The sequence below is a fragment of the Opisthocomus hoazin genome, chromosome 3, assembly GCF_030867145.1.
Source record: "Opisthocomus hoazin isolate bOpiHoa1 chromosome 3, bOpiHoa1.hap1, whole genome shotgun sequence".
NCBI classification, from domain to species: Eukaryota; Metazoa; Chordata; class Aves; order Opisthocomiformes; family Opisthocomidae; genus Opisthocomus; species Opisthocomus hoazin.
The window spans coordinates 105,686,508-105,709,193 of NC_134416.1; the positions used below are offsets into that span (position 1 = coordinate 105,686,508).

At 40.3% G+C, this 22,686-nt stretch overlaps 1 protein-coding gene across 3 annotated transcripts in view; it reads right to left on the reverse strand.

Annotated features, from left to right (window-relative positions):
* PIGN (phosphatidylinositol glycan anchor biosynthesis class N) overlaps nt 1–22,686 on the reverse strand; it is a 99,346-nt gene that overhangs the window by 27,675 nt on the left and 48,985 nt on the right. For all 3 annotated transcript variants that reach the window (XM_075417153.1, XM_075417152.1, XM_075417154.1), the window contains exons 13-19: nt 15,588–15,666; nt 13,017–13,199; nt 9,103–9,239; nt 7,958–8,057; nt 7,725–7,817; nt 6,251–6,342; nt 3,150–3,261 (exon numbers count right to left, since the gene is read on the reverse strand). In XM_075417153.1, the coding sequence (XP_075273268.1) occupies nt 3,150–3,261; nt 6,251–6,342; nt 7,725–7,817; nt 7,958–8,057; nt 9,103–9,239; nt 13,017–13,199; nt 15,588–15,666 (796 nt within the window). The remainder of the gene's footprint in view (nt 1–3,149; nt 3,262–6,250; nt 6,343–7,724; nt 7,818–7,957; nt 8,058–9,102; nt 9,240–13,016; nt 13,200–15,587; nt 15,667–22,686) is intronic.

Here is a 22,686-nt window from a genome sequence, read left to right on the forward strand (position 1 = left end):
TCATCAAGTAGGTGCAAAAAACCTTAGGAAAATTACTCCATGAGTCATTTATTTTTGAAAGACGACAATTATCCAGGAAAATACTTGAGCCAAGTTTTCAGTTACTGCTATTTATTCACAACTCCCCAGTTCCATTAAAAGGCAAATCAAGCATGCACGGCACTCTGCAAACATGTGCTTTAAAACTGCATTACAAGATATCATTGCTGTTGTGGTTTTTTTAGTGCAAAGCAACTCCACAGTGTTCACATCCACCACTTTTTACCATATGAATAGCTGCCGTTTCCCTGCCAGGCGCAGTGAGACCTAGTGGTACCCGCCCAGAGGATACGCTTCGCAGTCAGCATCCTTGTTTGGCCCGGTTTCACAGGTGCTCAAAATGTGCTGCTTCTATTTAATTTCAGGCCACAGGAACATGTAACTTGCATTTCTGTGTGACAACAATAAGCTGGGTCAAAGCATTAAACCTTCAAAAGTTCAGGGAATTGGCCCCTTTTAGACCTTGGTGTTTATCACCGATGCTTTTGCTGTATTCAGGCCAGATCTTCCCCCTTTGATATAACTTTTCAACTTCTTTTAGCGTCATGAGCTCTGGTAATCCCTCTGCTATCCCCTAGCCACTGGTGAAGTCCCTCTGCACTCACTTTGTGTCATCTCCCATAACATATCTTGTGCCTTGAAAGACTTGTGATGACCTAGGCACATTAGCAAACCCAATTTACTGCTGCTAGGTCTACGCTAGTGTCCTGGGAAGTGCTCAGCATCTGCTTTTCAGACTCCAGTGTTCACAGTTTAAGTAACATTCAAACTGCTCTCAGCTTTCACCAACATCTCCAGGACCGTGGAACAGCGCAGAAGCAACTTGGATATGCAAACTGAGGTCTCCAGCTAAGAATGTGTCTTCTTTCCCCCTTCACAACCCTCTTTGAAGTTCAGAGATTACTCTTGAACAGTTTAAAAGCTGGCCTCTGAGATCAAACACTCATCCGTAGATCACAGCTAAAAAGAGGAAACCAAGGGTGACATCTGCAGTCCCAACAGCTCTCTGCCAGCAGCTCTGGCTGGGAGCTCTCCTAAGTATCTAACATGACAACAGCACCTGGAGAGAATGGTAGAAACAGCATCATCAGCTGGACCCTACACTAGGCTGGCTGAAAACACTCCTCCTGTCCTCTAGTTCCATTGATATGGCATGGATTCCTACTGTTTATTTCTCCTCCTAATTTAGAGAAGAAAACTAACGAACTGACCACCTTGGACTGAAACGAAGTTCAAATCTCCTAGGAATAATAAGTTGGGCCAGCGTTATCAACCAATGGAAACAGCAGTGTTTTCAGTGGTGCACCAAAAACTAGAGTTCACCTACGAAACTGCTGGCAAAGAGAAAATGGTGTTCTCTCTGGCCTCTGTGAGTGAATTTCCTGATTCTCTAAAGTTGGCTCCAGAGTAATCTGGCATTGCTTTTTGACTACGTGTTTATTTCATCATCATCACCATTTGTGAGCTTCTCCACAAAGTTATACCGCGTGCGACGCTGCAGCAGTTGTGTGGTGAGTTGACGCTGGCTGGCTGCCAGATGCCCACCCAGCTGCTCTCTCACTCCCTCCACTGCTGAGTATACACTGAAAATATCTGTCCCAAATGCTTAGGAAAGGAACCGATACCTCTTTTCTGCAGTTAAGCTGGAAAAGTTAAGAGAAACCACCAGCACATTACAGATGCATGTGCGCTCAGGTAAAGGCATTTTAAGCATTCATTATGCGCCATGAGTATTCACCATGAGCCAGCAGTGTGCCCTGGCTGCCAAGAAAGCCAATGGGATCCTGGGGTGCATCAAGAAGAGTGTGGCCAGCAGGACGAGGGAGGTTCTCCTTCCCCTTTACACTGCCCTGGTGAGGCCCCATCTGGAGTACTGTGTCCAGTTCTGGGCTCCCCAGTTCAAGAAAGATGAGGAGCTACTGGAGAGAGTCCAGCGGAGGGCTACGAGGATGGTGAGGGGACTGGAACATCTCCCCTATGAGGAGAGGCTGAGGGAGCTGGGCTTGTTCAGCCTGAAGAAGAGAAGGCTGAGAGGGGACCTAATAAATGCTTATAAATATCTGCAGGGTGGGTGTCAGGAGGACGGGGCCAAACTCTTTTCAGTGGTGCCCAGTGACAGGACAAGGGGCAACGGGCACAAACTGAGGCACAGGAAGTTCCGTCTGAACACGAGGAAGAACTTCTTCCCTCTGAGGGTGACGGAGCCCTGGCCCAGGCTGCCCAGGGAGGCTGTGGAGTCTCCTTCTCTGAAGATATTCCAGACCCGCCTGGACAAGGTCCTGTGCAGCGTGCTGTAGGTGACCCTGCTTCGGCAGGAGGGTTGGACTAGATGACCCACAGAGGTCCCTTCCATTCCAATTCTGTGATTATTCTTTCCCCTCCTCCTTTTAACCAATTTGAGCTCCATACCTAAATCACTGATATAATGAATGCATTGCTTAGCTCAGGAAGAAACTCCATCACGTAAGTCATAACAAATAAAGCTGGTCTTGAAATAAAACCATTATCTTGTAATAAGTTTTAAAAAAAGAGGACAGCAGACATGCAAGGTATTATTAGACTCTTCAATGTTCTCTAGAACTTAATTAGCACCTACTATGAAAAGATCTACCTATTTCATGAAGCTATAGAGAAAAAAAATCTCATCTTTCATCTGAAAGAAGATTTAACCAACAGAAAACCAGCTCAGTATCAGTCTCACATGATTATCCAACAGTCAGAAACTTGGAAAGAACCCCCTCACCCAGCAAGCCTGTCCTTAGTGTGCATGTGCAGTTCCTGCAAAGGTCACTGAAAGTTATGTACACAGACTGAAGGCAGGACAAACTCTCAAACTCTCCAAGCAGAGCATCAAAATATGTATGCACATCTATGTATCAATACACATACATACGCACACGATCAGCTTTCCGGAACACAGCGTAATGATATTCAAAAATGCCTATTACCACAAGCACATGGTCCTCTTGAAACAGTCAAGGGGAAAACTCATGAACAATCATTTTCTGCTTGAGAATTGTGGCCTTGGTAGGAACCTGTTCTTAGAAAGTATGTAGAAATTTGCACTTAAAAACCCTCTCTAACAGAAATACCGAAAAGTAGCAACTGACCTGATAAAAATGTACTTTCAGATCTCCTTTATTTCTGTACCTATTTTCACTTTTACAAAGAGATGCCAGTGAGAAGCAAGAGACCAAGAGAGTCAGCAAACCAGCTGCTATTCTGTAAAAACAAAAGAACAATAAAATCCCAGGATATACCAGCAAAAGGTTCAGGAAATTTTCATAGAAGTGTTCTTCACTAAGAGGAAATCATTCATTACAGTATCAAGACTTAATACGTTAACAAAACTTCAACATCCAGCTTTAGAAAAACAAAATCCAAATCAGAATCAAGTGTGGGGGTTTTTTTCTTTGGTTGTTTTTTTTTTTTTTTTGTGTGGTTTTTTTTTTTGTAGTGGTCTTTCTTTCTTTAGGGAGGTGGTTTTTGGTTTGGATTTTTTTTATACAAGCTTGCCATCTACAAATACAGTCATGCTCTTTTCGTGTCAGTGACCAAAAAAAAAAAAAAAAAAAAATCTCCATTTTGTCATCTGTTATTTTTAGGTACTTTCAATTACATCCAAACAATATTCCGAACAAAGTAGTAACAGCGATCAGTGATCTAAAGTTGGTGGCTTCAAGGTCTGTCAAATTTGTCACCTAACAGGGTAATTAAACCACCATTACTATCAAATACATAGTTGTTTTTAAACACAACAGCAAGACTAACAGGAACATCGTCACTGATCACACAAACACAGGAAAAAAAGATACTGTTTGGTCCACCTCACTGTCTGCTGATCTAGCCTATACATCATCAGTTTGCATATGAGGATGTTATGGGAGACAGTACCAAAACCCTTGCTGAAGTCAAAATAAACAACATTCACTGCGCTCCCCTGGCTCACTGAGCCAGTCTTCTCACCTTAGAAGGCTACCAGGTTTGTCAAGCATATTTTCCTCCTTCACAAATTCATGCTGACTACTCCAAACCACCTTCTTGTCCTTCACATGTTTAGAAATGGTTCACTTCCAGGATTAGTTGGAGTACCTTTCCAGGGATTGAGGTGAGGCTAACTGGCCTGTAGCCCTCTGGATCCTGTCTTGCCCTTCCTGAAGGTAGCAGTGACAACATCTGCTTTCTTCCAGTCCTTGGGAACCTCTCCCACCAGCTGCTGCCACCACTCTACACAGAGTATCACGGCGACATTGGCCAGCTCCCTCAGTTCTCTTGGGTGTATCCCATCAGGGCCCAGACTCGTGCATGTCCAAGATGTTTAAGCATTCCCTAGCCTGATGCTCTTCCACTAAGCTTATCTCTTGCTCCAGACTTTCCCACAGGTCTCAGCAGTCTGAAGGCTGGGGTTCCTGATGGCCAGCCTTACCAGTGAAGACGGAGACAAAAAAAGGCCTCAGCTTTTTCCATGTCCTTTATTAGCAGGTCCCCGACCCACCTAGCAGCAGGGCCACATTTTCCCTAGTCTTCCCTTTGCTGCTGTACGCCGTCTTGCTGCACTTTACATCCCACACCAGATTCGACTCCAGCAGAGCTTTGGCTTTCCTAACCTATCCTGCATATTCAGACAGCGTCTTTATGTTCCTCCTGGGTCATCTGACCCTGCTTTCACCCCCCGTATGCTTCCTTTTTATCACCGAATTGAGTCAGGAGCTTCCTATTCGTACCACACAAGTTTTATTAATGTACTGAAGAAGTCCTGACCTAACATATAGTGCCACTGCTCAAGAACAGATTTAATAAATTCACCTACTCCTCACTGACACTTTAATTTCTCCCTCCTGCATTTTCTCTCCCAGCATCTCCTTGTCTTCAATATCCTGAAGTGTCACATATACATATATTTTTAACTGTTGCTTCAAGCCTTTTCAGCTTCAAAACTCCCTTGACAAGACTCAGACAGGCGCAAACTGTTTCAGAGGCACAACGCTTCATTAGAAGAATAAATAGGAAGATGTACAGCCTGGGTAAGGTGAATGTAAACAAGTGTCAGGGAGGAAGATCTGAAGGTAATTTAATTCCATTTTGATTTCTAAGCTGTGCTTACAGGTTCTAAAGAATAAAAAGCTTCAGTTTGGATGAGCAGAAATACATACATGCGTATATACAGCTGAGAGGTTGTAATACAGCCAAAGCAAATCTGTCCTGAATCTAATGTGCCCAAGCGTCAAGGCTAACAAGTGTTTTCAACAGATAGATTTAAATCACAGCAAAAAAATCGAAGCAGAATATCAATAATTTTGGAAATATCTGGGCTCATGATTCTATCTGCAATCGCATATTACGGCTCAAATTCTGTATTTTACTGAGGATCAGGCGCCCCAGCTCTGGTGGGGCACGGTATCTTCTGCCAGGCAGCAGAAAGAGCCGCTGCACTCTAGGTCAGCTCAAGTCTCTCTCTGCTGTCAGGACAACGATACCACAAGCCTAAGGCCTTCAGGCCAACCGCCTGGACTGCACCCAGGTATGACAGAATGCTTGAATGATGAAAGAGCAGCTCGCAAGAGGAGAGGGATAGACAACGAATATGTACCAGAAAAAAATGAAAATCAACAACTGCAGAAAATCAGACAAGCCACAGCGGACAGGAAAATGCAGAACAGAGAAGCAGAAGTGGAAAAAGAAGAGACAAAGGAGACGCCAAGGAAGAAGAGAGCTCTGCCTGTCCTATTTGTTCCATTTCCCTGAACATCTCACTAGGTACAGAGTGCTGTTCAAAGGCAGATTATTCAAAATTAGATGGAGGAATTCAGAAAGATGCTGTCAAAGTAAATTGCTTTTGAATAAATTTTCTTTTTCAAATGTGTCAGTGCTATTTAACATGTCTGCACGCCAGTGAAGCCCCTCCCTTAAGGATGACCTTTATTTTCATGCAAAATTTGCAAATCTTTCTATTGAGGAATGTTTCCCTATACAAGAAATTACAGAATAACGCAAAGAGCAAATGGATGTGGCAAAAGAATTAAAAGTCTATTCTCATTCACATTAGTGAATAACTGAGGTCTCTATAACTATGCTATTTAAATTCTGAATTTCAATACCTGTCTCAGCTGGCTTTCAATAATACAATTCTTCACATATATCAAAAGTCAGCCTAAACTTTGAATATCAAAAAGGGAAATAAAAAGTTTAAAGAACAATGTGAGATTCTTACACCAGAGGAATGTTTGGTTCTCTTCCTACAACAGGCATTAAAGGAAAGATTGCCAGGAGCACACACAGAAGAGTCCAGATCAATGCTGTCATCTAAAAGAAGAAAAACAAATGGAATTTTTTTCAGAGGTCATATGGACAGATAATTGTCTAATCAGAAAAAAATACTACAGCGAACTACTAACGGCTACTAGCATCTCCCACAGGCAAAAAACCCCTGCATCTATCAGGAGTAAAATTAACTGAAAAAAGGGCACAGGGTCATTGGTATTACAGTATTTCAATTTAATACAGAAAAGAATCTCATTTACCCAGCTGTCAAGATCCTATCAAGGACAATGTGAATTAAAGCTAAGTTATACTTAAAGGCACTTTCTCAAAGCGTGGCCTTCACACACATTGCAGTTGCCAGAAAGTTGATCAGTAACCTTATGGAAGAAAGGAGTAAAACTACTCTCGTCAGAAGTCTGCAGCAGCTAACTAATCACCTACTCACTAGCAAGACGGTAACATTTTCCAGTCATTGAATCTGAATGCCATTTCATTTAACCACCATAATCGTCTAAGTAGTTCTCTAAATTCTTTGCTAGGAGGAAAAAAAAACCATCTATCCCAGGTATTTTACTCTAATTATGGACATTAAGAGCTGTATCACTTAAAGTTTTCAAGTTCAAGTCAGATTCAAGTTCCTGAAAAGAAGTTTTCAGTGCTACAAAACATCTTCTGTGTATACCCAGCTTTAAGACAGGTTACTTGATTACTCAAACATAGTAAACAAATTGTAAATAAACAAACACAAGCCTCCATCTTGACAGTTCTTGCAAAGACTCCAATTTTTGTTTTAATTGAAATGTCAGTGTTACCACAGAACTCTAGGTTTTAGATACCCTGTGAAATAAGAGCTGTTTGAATAAACTAGTGGAAGAAATGTCTCTTAGATGAAAGCTTGTGCTACTTCACACCCTAGAAAAGTGAAGTTTTTCCTGGGCAAAGCAGTACAGAAAGCTGCCTCTGAGGAATGATGCATGCCAGCCGATTGCACACAAGAACGAATTGACAAGCATTTTTCAATTACCATCTTTTTTTTTTTCCATAAATGACCATATTACTTAAATGGTGTTTCACCAATCGTGCATGTCAACACTTCTGTCACTGTGACAATTTGATAAAATCATATGAAATATAATTTAAGTTCAGCTTTTTTTAGTTATCATTAACAACAAAAAACTGAGAGCAAAATCTTAGATACCCCAAAATTCTTAAACAGCATGATTACTTATCTCGCATAACAGATCTATCCAGATTATATTAAACTCCCTTGCCTTGCTACACGCTGCTCATGACAGAGATCAGTGTAAGAGCCTAACTGAAAAAGAATCTAAAGCAGCATTCCAAAGAGACCAGTCCCAACATCCTAAGATGCAATCAGCTATTAGCCACTTAAAATGCTCTTTTTAAGCAAAGAAATACAGTACCTTTGCTTGTACCCATAGCTGTGTGATCACCGGCCAGCCAGCGAAGACAAGGAGACCAATAGTAAGTGTAGAGCGGTAGAAAAAGCTGAAGACCTAATAATAATGATAATAATAATAATAATAATCCAACAGAAGACTGAAAAACAAGCACGTTAAGAAAACTTACAGTTCATCAAAGAAGTAGAATGTTAGCAGTGAGATAGCCTGTTGATACATAAAGATAAAATACTTACTAGTATTTCAATCCCAAGTGCACAAACCAAGAGGAATCCTATAGACTGACCGATACGAAGTGACAAGAGATTTGCAGCAAGGTCTCGAATAACAGGAAGTCTGTTCAAAATGATAGAACAAGATAGTCATTATTTTTAAAAAACAGAAATAATAAAGGATTTTACCTATAGGTAAAATAGGGCAGCGAGGCGGTAAGAGCACAAGAAATGTTTCAGGTACTGCTGACCCTGCCCGCTGTGTAGAAACAGAGTGGGTGATGGCCTAAGGCTCGTTCTGCCCAGGTTTACTTGATATAAAATCTACAATAAAACCCTGCAGCTTTTTCCCTTCCCATTTCTGGCACATCTTCGCCATTATTTGGACAAGCTTCAGATTACTCTCTATCCAAATCGACTCTGAGTTTATGAACATTTTTGGTTATGCTGTGCTTAATGTCCATCATAACTGATGAAACATTCAGAAGCTTTAGAGAGAGGAAAACATCCTCAGTTGGCTTTTCTAGTGTTTAATGAGGCAGCTCATTATCTAACTGCTGTTCATCTCATTTTCTCTGAATAATGTGGCGCTGGTATCTACAGAATTGCCAGTAGATTAGGTAAGTAATAGAATTCAGAAGTTAACAAGTACTTTTTGATTTGGAGTAAAAAGAAACCCAAATAAGACAAGTTTGTTTCAATAGCAGAGCACAATCTTCAACATGACTAGCACACATTCTCCAAAAGCAGCTGGAGTTCAGCACACTTGACACTTTGCAGGATCAGATTATTTCAAAATTACTGAAGAAAAGGAACAACTTGTCCCATTTTACAAAAGAAGTCAGCTGCTGCAGGTATTTGCCCAAGATTTTAGCAGCCTTTTGCTACAATTACGAGAACACTAAAAACATTTCATCTTGGAAAGACATTAATTTATTTTTGCTAAGAGAAAAGACATCTTCTAGAATTGGCAGCTGTATCAGTCAATGTGGAAACTACTCTAGGTCAAGTGAATTATAAACCAGTCCTCAGGAAGCATTTCAGGAAGCTTAATAAAATTTTATCTAATTTTTTTCTCCCAAACTTATGGGAAAAATTTAATTCTCAAGAAAAAGGAAGCACAGATCTGGGTTTATAAAACATTCTCTTAAAACGTGTTCTTTACTTACTCTCTCACAACTGCATACCATACTGGTACTGGCAAGAGACAGTATACGTAGTATGTCCAAGGACATGTTTGAATCAACAGGAAAAAAGCTATTATCATTCCAACAAAGGCAAAACCGTAGAAGAGAACAGTAGATTCCTGAAAAACAAATGGTTGGACAAACATTCCTGAAACAGAAACAAATTGTTTCAAACTACATGCTATTTCCCATTTGTTAGTTACACAGTAAAGCAAATGTTATTTTAACACAGCCACTCAAGCTGCCTTGTGTCTATGTACGCAACTCTGGACACTGTTTCCAGCCAGATAAAAAAAAAACAACAGTAAGATTTGAAGATCTAATCCTAAATACATCTCTTTATAAGGTCCTGCAGTAAAATCCATACAAGCAAGGCACGCTTGTACAACCTGGAAGCCCAACGTACGCGATGTTCTTATGTTCTATGGATATTTGAAATCCAGTGGAAGCCAGAGATGCTAAGGGTCTTGGAAAAAAGAACTCCCAAATTTATAGTCTAAAAACAGACTTGGAGCATACCCTTTTGAGTCCAAGTTCAGAGCATTACAGTCAAAACATTTAATGAAAATTCCATTAGCACGTTTCCTCTTCCTGCTTGAGACATTTGTAAGACAACTGATTACATTAAAATATAAAGCATTAACTCCTGCTAGAAAAAAACAACCCTTCAGGATTTAGGGACTGCAGGAAATTTGTGCCCAACCTTCCACAGGAGAGATGGCCTTACTCAAAGCACCTACAATTTCAAAACACCACAGAGGAGTAGAATCACACAGCACTGAAAGGTTCCTAGCACAACTGGAACTGTTATCATATTTAATCTTAACCTACAAGGCCAGCTTTGGGCTTTTCTAAAAAAAGAAAAAAAAATTCACATACAAGATCAGAACATTCTCCTTAACAGGTGCTCACAGAAACACGTGCTTGGACTGAGACAGCTGTAAGGAGGAAGATCTAAGATAGAAAGGAAATTTTTTAAATGGGTAATCTTAGACAGGTCAGCTAGCCCTTAACCATCAGGTAGCAGCAATCTCCTGTCTGTGCAAAGCATTTGTGTACTTTTATTAATTTCAAAGTTTTGTTTCTGTATGATTATACCATTGAAAGTGATGTGGCAGACAGCAAATGTTCTGTGAGACTATATTTATTCTATCTTAAATTATGAAACAGTAGGCAAGCTCCTCTTGTGCTTGAATTCAATGTACTAGTAGCTCATTTCAGATGGTACCTCGGTCAAGCGTGAGGCGTTGAACTTGAACTGTTAGCTGATTTGATAAAGCTCTAAAATCTCATGAACATAATCAAAATTAGGAACAAAGGCAACGAACATGTATTTATTTGTTGTTAGGAAATGCCAAGTCTGAACATGAGGAAGAACTTCTTCCCTCTGAGGGTGACGGAGCACTGGCCCAGGCTGCCCAGGGAGGTTGTGGAGTCTCCTTCTGTGGAGATATTCAAGACCCACCTGGACAAGATCCTGTGCAGCCTGCTGTAGGTGACCCTGCTTCGGCAGGGGGGTTGGACTAGATGACTCACAGAGGTCCCTTCCAACCCCTACTATTCTGTGATTCTGTGAAACATTTCTGTCTGAACTACTATTCCTTAGTTAGGGACATTCAGATAGCAGAAGAATTACTGGTGAGGGAAGGTTATGTACAAGTTTCAAATAAACAAGTTATATATTGCAACCTGACATAGCAAAGGCAGCTTTAGTGACTGAGCAGTCTTCAGTGTATTGTGCAGGTACACTGTTTGCGTCTACACAAATGCCAGTTTCTTTGAACAAGTTATGTACACAGATACACCACTTATGCGGAGGAGACATTCAATTAGCAGTTCACATGGACGAATTAACATTTTTTCCGGTCCCCTCTCGTAACTGACATACAACTGCCTTGATCTAAACTGACAGCCAATGCAAATTTGAAATGATTTTTAAGACAGAATTTCTGCTAAGATATGCCATTAAAGTACGAAAAAGTGTTATATAAAAAGCTGACCCAATGCAATTTTATTAGTTTCAAATTTTACGTTTGCTGACAGACAGAATGAATCCGTATAGCTATGATATGCACGCAATATAATTTATCATTGAATGAGGAAACGCATACAATCAACATTTTATTCCACCTAGAGACATAAACATTATAGAGTTCAATACAGTTGGTCATGCATTCAAAATGGAAACCAGATTTGCATTTTTTGTGCATGTTTAAAAATAGATTAAAAGGTTAGGCTTCTTGTAAACAAAAGAACACACTATTCTGAAAGAAAAAAATTCAGATGCAGCACAAGAAGCCAAAAACTTTTAAAGATGATATATACAGGACATGCAGTTTCATTATTCAGAGGCTCCTTTCAGATTTCATAAGGCTGTGCATTGCAGGAGACTATTTGTCAAAGGTAGATTAGTTTCTCAGCAAAATTCTCTAAGTAGCTCCAATACTATCTATAAACCAAATAACTTCCATATAGGAAGCATCAGCCTCACACTGTGATTCCTTAAGTATTTAGGAACATTAAAAAAGATTTCTCCAGAAAAGGGCCTCTTACTAAAACTGGGGAAAGAAAAAAATCTACAGACAAAGAGCTAAGAAACCTAATTTTTATTTCCACCAGTGTCACTGGCATAAAATTTGTCTTCAACAAGTAAAATCAATATACCAAATGAAAATCTGACGTCAAGTAAAAATGTGAAATTTTTGCTTAATGTCGTTATTAATATGCCCAATGCTCAGCCTGTTTATTGTAATAATTTTGTTAGTATCTAACATAACATGCATCTTAGATTATTTATTCTCAGTTATTTGATGAACGAAAACCTAAATCATGCAGTACAGCACTTATGAATTTTTTCCATTTCAATTTCGTTTGATCATTTTCATTAACAGCCAAGACTACCTCATTTCAGTGAGTAGTAAAAACCTCAAGATAGCATGATAGGAATTTTCTCAGAATAATACACTGAAGGCAGTAAAGATGCTAAGTGAGTGCTCATTCTCATTTACATTACTAAATGAAACAGTTCCTTTTATTCTGAAACAAATTCTTGAAGTCTGGGAGACCTCCCCCTCCCCCTCTCAAGGCTTTCATCCTTCTCTTACGAACTGCCAGCTTTTTGCCTGTTCACCTTTTTGAGGCAGCTCTTTTCCTGACGAATGACTGAAAGTAAATGAATTTCCTAGGATTTTGTACTTTGTGAAAAATCAAACCGTAATAGTCTTGTCAAAAAGAGCTTCCTTCATCTTTGATGTCTGTCTTTCTGCCGCACCCTTGCAAATCAAAGAGCAAGAGAGCGAGCCAATCTGTGAAACCACAGCTCATCTTTCTATTAAAACAGGTTATACGTTTTAAAACCACCATGACTGGACTGCACAACTTCTGAAAACTGATTTCACATTGCCAAAGAGGACAGGAATAAAATAGCCTACGTGCTAAATGTTTTTGGCCTTACAGTAAAGAACAAAAATCAAAATGGAAGTCTGAAGTCTGTATTCTCCAAATAAGTATTATTACAACAGAGTGGTGACTGTACTACAATAAATGCTGAAAATTGACTTCTGGTTAAAGACAAAAAGCCTCTCAGTTTTAAATCACTATGTTTGCTTACACTTGCATTAGTATCTAGTAAAATACATAGCTGCAGGAAGAAACTGAGAAAGCACAGTATTGCACATTCAGACTTACATAGTGTAGGAATATCAGTGCTAATAAATGGACCAAACAGTAACACCAGGCAGGATTACAGTAGCTAGAAAACTCCACAGCACATCAGTTTCTACATGTAGTCAAAAGAGGTGGAAGGTGTGCAATTTGCTCTCCTGCACAGAGAGACTGAGCATACATACAATGCTGAAAACTGATTGGAAAAAAATGGTTACATGCTTCCAACCCACCTTGTTATTACTCTGGACAGTCTTGATCAAATTGGTATGGGTCTTGATAATCACCAAAATCACGTAAGTCGTCCAGCCCACAAAACCCACTGCAATACTCAGACCCAGGAATAGTCTGTCGTAAGTATGGTAATAAGACAAGCCTTGCAAAGCAAGGTTAATCAGGGTTTTGCAGAGAGATACCTAGAGGCAAACAAAACATATAAGCAACAGTTTAGAACAGTGTGAGCTCCATTCTGCAAATTGACCAAACTGACAGCAACCGGCACTCGAGCAGCTCCGCCACTCTTGGCACGTGTGTCCTCTCTGCGCTCAGGTATGGTGTTATGGCCAGCACCAACTACTGGAGTATGCACTGCTTTGGACTCCTGTTGGACAAAGTCAATCATCATTTGGCTCCTTCGCCATCCCCCCCTTGTCATGACAGCGGTCAGCATCCTCCCTGGTCATGACAGTGGTCAGATGGTGAAAGCTACACCAATAGCACACCTTGAACACCACCTACTACCAAGCATACCACTTGTTTTTCCCATGAGCATTTGACTATGATTGACTATATATACACTGATAATTGATTGACAATATATATACACTATTGACAATATATATACTGATAATTGATTGACAATATATATACTGATAATTGATTGACAATATATATACACTATTGACAATATATATATTCCACTACAAATGATCCTCCAAAAGAACCAGTGAAGTGCTTCTGAAGGCACAACATTTACACAGGAGGAGGATTACGGATGCAGCTGAAACACTGTCACCCTCCACAGCCTGAAATACCCCCTCCCTGGAGTTTGCAGTCCTCCACTGCAGTAGTACCCGATACCCCCAGCGCTTTGCCCAAGCACCAGAGGCCAATCCAAAGATTGAACTGGAGCCCCAGTTCCATTCCTAAAGCAGCTGCTTGGAGCTTTCAGGATCCGAATTGTTTGGACACGAGAAGGGCTATACCCAGCCTAGCCACAGGTCCCCTTACTCAGCATCTCCCCTGGGGAGACATCATGACAAAGTCAGTGGGTTTTCCCACTGTGAATGTCACTCCTCACACAGAGGCGTGCTGGCCCCGGCGATTTACCCAAAGATGGGAAGCTCAGCTGTGTAATTTGTGGTCACAGAGGATTCTCTGGTGATGAAAAGATCTATAATGAAGAGTATAATAAGAAGGTGAGCATACATGACGATGCTTCTTTATACGTGCAGGTATCCAGCTGGGACTTAACAGCAACAATCAACAGAAAAAGGTATGCCAGCTACTGAAGAGATCACAAGTCTGCCAACGGGCAAACTCACCCCAAACCATGCCATTCCTGAGGATACAATTATGAACGCATATTTGCAATGCAAAGAGCTGCAGAGTTGAGGAGGCAAAGAATCATCTGTTCCCCCGTAGCTGGCAATGCTTTCTGCGTTGCGACAGAGGAAGCTGAGGATAACCAGGGCACAGGCACGAGACCCATGTGTTAGGGATCAGGAGTGAACTTAACATACAGGGCACTCAAGTGAGCAAGGGGTCAATTTATGTATAATCAACAACACAAACTCTCAGGATCTACTGCTGGAATTTATAAAATGTCTCCTATAAGTAAACATGACAGCCACGTAACAGTATTAGGAAACCAGAAAGAAAACCTGTTCCCACAGCAACATAGAGCCATTGATTTAAACTGAGCTATTTCCCATTTACAATGAGGTAAAGAAAAAGGCATTAGCTATAAAATAGATTTAGCCGTCTTGTGCATAAAATAGTAATTTATTACCCTGAAAAATGCATTAGGGAAAAAGAGCTGAACCCTAATACATAAAGGAATTATTCTTCCATGCATCCAGCAGGTTAAATGTAATCTTACATATTCAACTTTTTCATGTACTACTTAACACAAAAAGCAGTGACCAAACTAAACCTGTTAAAATTAAAGACTTCTTTGTATCATTTAGCTCTACAAGTTATTTCTGTGAACGTCAGAAAACAAGCACTCATGAACTCCACCCATCAAATACCCCGTCGCACGGTGAGTGGTAGCAAACACTTAGTAAAGTCATATTGGAACTGGGAAGCACAGAACGATTCCACATAGGGCTCCCAGTCTCTGACAAACTGAAATGTGAGGTCAAACACATGAACAGCTCATTCAGGTAAAAATAAAAACAAAGCAGGATCTGTGATGGAGGAAGACACCATACTCTTTTTTCACGCAACTAGCAGCCTAAGAAGGGTGAACATGAACTACATTCCTCAGTTTCTCTCAACTTACCCTTTTTTACAGCAGAAAATAAAAACACACACTGTGTGATAATATACTACAGAATGGTAACAAACAGTTTCAGAAGTATGAGAAAAAATACAGCAAGTCAGTGTTATTCATCAGAACTGATGTCAAACTGCAAAATTTTGGAGACTTACAGTGGGATTTTGTGTTAAAAGTGAGATGTGCATCATAAGGAAGGAAAAAAGTTATTTCCCAGTTTGAAGTTAAACAAATCTAAATATTTACATATAACAGAAGTTCTAATAAAACGTTTCTAGAAGGCATATAGCAATAACAGACTTACTGCTTCGTCGTACTTCTGTTGCTGAATGTAAAGTCTCGTCGTCTTTAAAAAGTTCATCTGTTCAGAATCAGAAAGTGGTCTGTGCAACACAATAAACAAACATAAACTTTTATTCTCTTCACAAGCAAAGGAAGACGCAGAAAAAACTAACTTTGTAATAAAAAAAAATTACTCTGGAGTGAATCACACCGATATATTCTGAACTTCACTAGAGGTAATTAGATAATTGCAACTAATCCATTGCTCTACATTCATCTTCACACTTGTGCCGACACTGCTGTCTAACTTATCCCAAAATCTTTGCATTAAGAGGCATTTCTTACACGTAGGCATCCAAATCTGATATTGCCGGTGAAAATCTGCTCCCTTGTGCATTATTATTGACCATTACCCTGGACAAAAAGCACTGCACATACAAGAATTAAGCAGTTTAACTGATGTGATACCAATGGTTGTAAACAGTCTGCAAGCCTGTCAGCACAGGACAAATTGTTCAGGTTCCACACTTGGAGCAGATGATGCCTGACAACCTTCTCTTCAAAAACTAAGAGCTTGTCTCCTCTTACAAAGGGAGCCGATAACAGAGTCCCCAAAGCAGGGGATAACACAGGTACGTTGAGGTCGGTGATAAAAACCTCTCATTTTGAGGAGTTTGACCATCAGCCTAAAAAAATGTCTGCAATTCTTCCCACCCAGAAAGCAGCAACATGGAGAACCAAGCCAGTCAACCAACCCCCACCAAACAAACAGGGAAGGAGACAAGCCCTGCGCAATTTTTCTTCCAAGCTAAGGATGGTGGCAGGGCAGAAGATTCCAGGCTTACCTTGGGCCACAACAGTCACCACCACTCTAGGCACCGCGGGCAAACCACCAAGAGTTACAACTTTGTGATAGCCAGTGAACGCACACGGGAAAGCTTTCCTTCACACAGTCACACAGCGTCATGGAGGCACAGCATCATCTCCTGAACATCCCCAGGATGTGACAGCCCAGTTGCATGCCTTCCTCCCTTGCACGGGCTCCTTCACACCCCTCATAAGCAAATCCCAATTTCATGTTTCGGCCCCTACCAAATCAGGACCAACCCTGGGGTCTCATTCCTACAGTTCAAATCAGCAGCAATCACCTGTGTGGTCGCTCAGCTGAGCCACAGGAGCAGGTCTTCATCTTCTGCAATTACTGCATGGAAATGCTCATTCCTGCAGCTCCCATCAAATGCTTGGGAACCCCTTCTGCCTGCCACCCAGAAGCAGCTGATACCTCATCAATACATACATATTGAGCCCCAAAATATATTAAAAGGATTCCGTGCCCGAACAAGCTGAATTTTTCCTACTAAGAACACCCTGGTATATTTTGATACTGTTTCCTTGAGTTTAGAGCACTACATTATTGTGCAGCAGTCTTCTAAAACATTTTGGATAAAGACAACAGTAACGTATCTCAATTTTGAGAAGAGTAAATTAAATGACTGTATTAAAAAATGTCTGACTTCTCAATCTAGCAAAGAATCGAAGGATGGGATCTATCAACAAATACAAAGAGAGAGGTCCCGTGGAAAAGGAAGAAGGTGGGAAGAGATGACAAGGTGATGGTGTTTGATCACCTTAACTTTAGAGGAGAAAACAGAGGATTTTAGAAAACAGAGTTTAAAAATAGCAGAGTGGATGTTGATTGGTCCTGCACCTTCATGACATGTCCTTCCGAAAGCCAACCTTACAGCTCCACAGGCTGAGAGCTACCAGCACGTAGCCAGCAAGTGTGCACCAAGGCTCACGATGATAACTCCAGCTGGAATCAATTCTTCAAGCAGGCGACCCAGACCCAGGTACTGCCTCAAGGAAATCTGCAACCCTCAAGTTTTACGAAGCTTTTCCATCGGGGAAAGGGAGCAAAACATCAAACTAAGGTGGGAGTTTTCACCATGCGTGGAGATCAATAGAAGGAAAAAAGGTATCTTAGCTTTTAAGTAAGGATTTTAAAAAATCTGGCATACATATTCAGCAGCTTTATTTAGGACTTAAACACATCCAAGATGTTCCAGTATTCACCATCTCATTTTTATTGTTTTACACATGCTATTTTCTGTGGATTTCATCGTCTTCATATTCATTGAAAATTTTTAATAAGCTAAAAAGACCTTATTTTATCTTTAACTTTATACCTTTAGTCATTTAGCTATAAACCCCTTCATTATCTTTTTACTCTCAATGAATCATTTTATTATTAGTGAATAATAGTTTTTACCTATTCCATCTAATATAACAGCACCTGGGATCTCTGTACATGGATGCTGGAACAGAATAAATGGGGTTTTTAAACAGTAAAGCTTCAGTAAGACAAATGCAGAATGCAATTATTTTGTCAAATTGGGTTACCGTTAGCAGGTGCATTGTTAATTTTCAATAGCTAACATCATACCCCACATTTTACCTTACCGACACATCCATGCTTTCAAGATGGTGAATTCACAATTGTCTTACATATTGTTTTTGTAAAGTTTATGAATTTCACCACTGTTCACATATAACCACATCAAAACACAAGTTTCATCCCGAATGCAAGGGCTGATGGTCATCTTCGATACCTTTTGCCTCCATATTAAGCAAAAACTCAAAGAAGTGATTAGAGAATTTTTGCATCTCACACCAAACTAGAAGAGTTACAAAATATGCGGATTATCTCTCGTGTAAGCAAAGGGTATAGTTCACCATCAGCAGTTTATCATCCACTGGGGACCCTGATTCACTTCCTAAAGCCAACAAAGCAGATGGGAGATTTCAAAGGCACCCCTTGCTAGACATAGCAGAAAGCATACAGAGGCAAAGTGAAGCCATGAACAGAAGTGGGAAGTTGCCTACAGAGGGAAGCCAGGAACTTTAGAAATGGCGATTCTGTAAAACCTATAGGATTTGCCAAACAACAAAACCACAAGGAAAATTTAAATCTGAAGTTAAATCTCCTTAGTACCACTTAAAGTACTATTAAGTTAAGCTATTTAAAAGGTTTCGAATACAAGATAAATAGCGTTAGAAAAAAGAATAAACTGCTCAGAGCTATTTCCCTGTGATCTAGTACACCATATGCTAGAGGCAGTACTAGTATGCCCAAGTATTCTCAAAGTCACTTAATGCACACATACATGCAATTAATATTAATGAGGTGAATTTGCTGATCATTATTAGAAAGATTCTGAACTCTACAGAAAACTGACTTATTAAAACCGTTATTTTATTAAGCTATTTGTCATCAGGCCTTTCTTATTGAGGTCCAGAAAGAGCCCCGCGCTGTCTCTCTCAGCTCACACCCCAGTGGAGAATCTCCTCTGCCCATCCCATCCCACCACCTGCCTGTAGACCGTCCCTCACCCCAACTGCATGAAGCCTCACAAGTTCCAAGAAAAGGCCAAAGGGATTTATGCAAGGAAATGGAGAAATACACATAAAGACCTTACCTACATCTTACTTGACACTAAATCCAATTATACCCAGTCCTCCTGCGCAGAAGCCGCTGCCAGTAAGCTTTTCCATGTACCAACTAAAAGCTCTGGAGTGTGCTGCTGAAACCCGAGACCAGCAGGATGCCTGCGTTCTGAGGGGATTGCATCCTCCCCGAGCAGCGTTTAACTGCTTCAGACAGAGCCCATTCAGTCAAAGAGAAGTTGGCATTTTTGCCAAAGAACATGCACTTTACAGCACAGGCATCAATTTCTCCCTAGAGAGATAATACATCTATTATTCAATCAGTTTTGGGTTTGTTTTTTTTTTTTTTAAATAACGTGAAGTCATTTTTTTTCCATTTGAGCACTTTTGTCTCTACAGCACTGCATTTCTATTTTTTGTTCACATGTAGATACACAGGTTCCAAAAGCCAAGGGTGGAGTGGCGACGGCTGCCAGCCTGCCTCCCTGACACCAACAGGCTGATGCCCAGATTCCCAGCTGGTAACACACTGGGGACGAAGTGGAGAAAGCAAAAAGCTGGCTGCCTTTCCAGGGTTCACTACCAGTTGACAGAAGCTGCTGTCCCTCATTCCTGACCACAGGATAAAGGGGATGAAATGCCTTCCCAGATAAATCACTGCCTCCGCTAAATCAAGGCTCCTCTGGAGACACAAAGTATTCAGACAAATGGACAGGGAGAGTCATCACTGTTAGAAACAGCCTTCCCTACTGCAGCAGCTTCACCCTTTCCTACTGACATTCAATCCTTAATGTTTGCTCTTGCAATGCATTATCACATATATCACAAATACCTCACATACTACCATTTCTTTAAATAAATGCCTTTTCTTTAAACAAGACAAGAATAGGATGGTTCGAAGGATGCACTATGTTGTCTGACATCCCAAGGAACCTTGCCCCGCGTAATGGTGGAGGAGAACTCACTTCTTTCACTTCGCTCCAAATGTCATTTTTGTGCAGATATCTATTATTTAGGTTTTAAAAGGCCATCAGAGGGAACAATGCAGTGCTGTACCTCTGCCAGAGAGAGGTATTTGTGCATATGGCATTTCTTTGAAGTTGCTGTACATCTTCAAAGACACTCCATGTTACAAAAGAGCTATTTTATTTTCTGTCACCATGACAAATACATGACGTGTAATTATGTGGAAAGAGTCAGTCTAGATGATTGATACTTCCTTGCATCAAATCCATGCAAATGTTTAAGGGAGTTATACCACAATCATATTGGTGGGTAGAGGAGAGAAAAAGAATTACATTTTCATACAGTCAGGGAGAGGCACATTTTTATTTAATAGCTGTACACTGCACATTAGAAATGCAGCAACTTTCTATATAACTATCTAAGTTGTAACTTGATTATACACGCAAAAATAAGTATTTGGGATGATTAAAATGTAGTATTCAAAGGACTAAGTTATTTAAAAGTGCAGCATCAAGGTGGTAAGGGATTTTTCATATATGTGAAGATACAAACTTCATTTTAAATAAGATACTTACGCTGTTTCCTGCTAATAAACCCATATTGATATAAACTTCAAGACATTGCACAAAAAAGCACAGCAAGTGGAAAGCAAGCAGTGATTATAATTCAGCTGCTCATCTCTTGGTTTTTGTATATGGTGGTTCTTAAACTACTGCTCCTGCTGTCACACTGTGAGGCACCAGAACCTGAGCAGCTGGAAGCAACCGTCATCCCTGAAAGCACTGTATATGCCAGCCATACACAAAAGGACTCCTGTGCTTCTGTGCAATTTAGTATCTTAAATCTCTTGAACCTGTTGGGATAATCAAACTGCATTATTTGCTTAAGAGGATTTTAGCGCAACACCGATGTCCCATCTACTCACCTCACTATACTGACGTCCTGCTACTCCTTGTAGGATTACTGTCACTGCCCAGAGATGCCAGCTTTGGGAATGCTTTTGCAACAGTAGCCCCTTGGCACACTCCTCTGAGCTGTGTCAGCTCAGCAGTTGCCTTAAGGTACATCAAATGGTCAGAAAGCTAATAAGATAGTTCACTATCCTGAATATTAGTTTTCCTCTGTCAGCAATCTTCAGATTTGTCCTCACCCTTCCTTCAGAGCATCTGGCATCTTGGTACCTGCTTTTCTTACACATAAAGGCCAAAGCGTTTTGTTGATGCCTCAGAATCCTGATAAGAAAAGCTTCTGATTTTTCTAAGCAAGTAATTTTTGAAAACATGTCTTTCATAGCTGGGAAAAAAGGGTAGCGAGTGGAAGGAAGTGTGAAGGAAACTCATTTCAGACAGTAAATCCCTTCAGGTATCCAACTGGAACTGCAGATAAGGATTCTAAACGGGTACTCGATATCAGCCCAGGAGACTGTTCTGCTCTTTCATGTTCATTCCCCTGGGAGCAGGGGCACCTTGCCTTGCAGAATCAGCAGACGCTCGCAGCTGGGCTCTTTTCTAAAACGTATTCTCAACAGTCTCACAGGTAGCCTCAAGATACGATTTTACACAGATTTGTTCCTTGATGAAAGCACTTTGAGAAAACAAAAACGGCATCACCAGCAGCCAGACACAGCCTTAGTAACAGATACAGCTATCCAAATTCTAACCTGCCTCAAACCTGGTCAAATGGACACTGCTGAAGTTTCTATCACACAACGCAATGATCAGTTCCACCCTCCTGGTCACTATACACCTGACACGGATTTCAGAAAGAGATGTGATTTAGGTGCAGGCAGGAAAGGGCACACATCTAACGGCCTCCTCAGTCCCTGTCCATTGTGCCAGCCACACTTCTACTAGGGATGAGATTCCCTGTGGAAATCAGAAGCCTTGTATCAATTCAAGAAACTTTCTCTGTTGTCAACACTGTATAAAGAAGGAGTAAAAATTGACTTGCTTTATATATCTATATAAACTAGTTTAATGCTTTTGGTGCAATATATTCAACATATAACTCAAACACTAGTTTTTAAGTCATGGAGTCTGAAGGTCATGAACAGTTTTCTAGCCACTTGGCAATAAAACACATGAAATTCAAGCTCGGAAACAGGATTTTCCCCCACAGAATATTAAAAGAAAATTTTTCATGCTATTTCTGGCTGAAAAATTAAGTTCAGGTTGCTGTTAAATTGTAGTTTCTACAGAACACATTATTTATGAACGTATTCTCCCCTCCAGATAAATACATTTTCAACAGCAATTATATTAACTTCTCTGAAACCAGAATGTCTCAATCTAGAATTTTAGATTCAGATTTCTTCTAGAACTCATATCTATGTTTGTTATACAGACTTTATTCAATTACATAATCTAATTTAAATAATTTAGGAAGTACAGTTCTTAGAAACATCTTTACTCATTTTCAGGTTATCAGGATGCTGAAATACACATAAAATCCATAATATTCCAAAACAGAATATTTACATTTTCAACTTCTACATAACTTGATGGTCTCAAAGCACTTCAGATGTGAATTACACTTCACTAACCTCCAATAAACTAGGAAGGATGAAGGCATTATGCTGGTGCATTATTCTGAGCCTCAACTTGCAGATTTCAAGCACCAGAAGGGATCAAAAAAAGGACACTACTCCTCTGTACAACAACACAGATCAATGAACAGTGGTGGAGAAAGCTATTCTTGTCCCAATGAAAGGA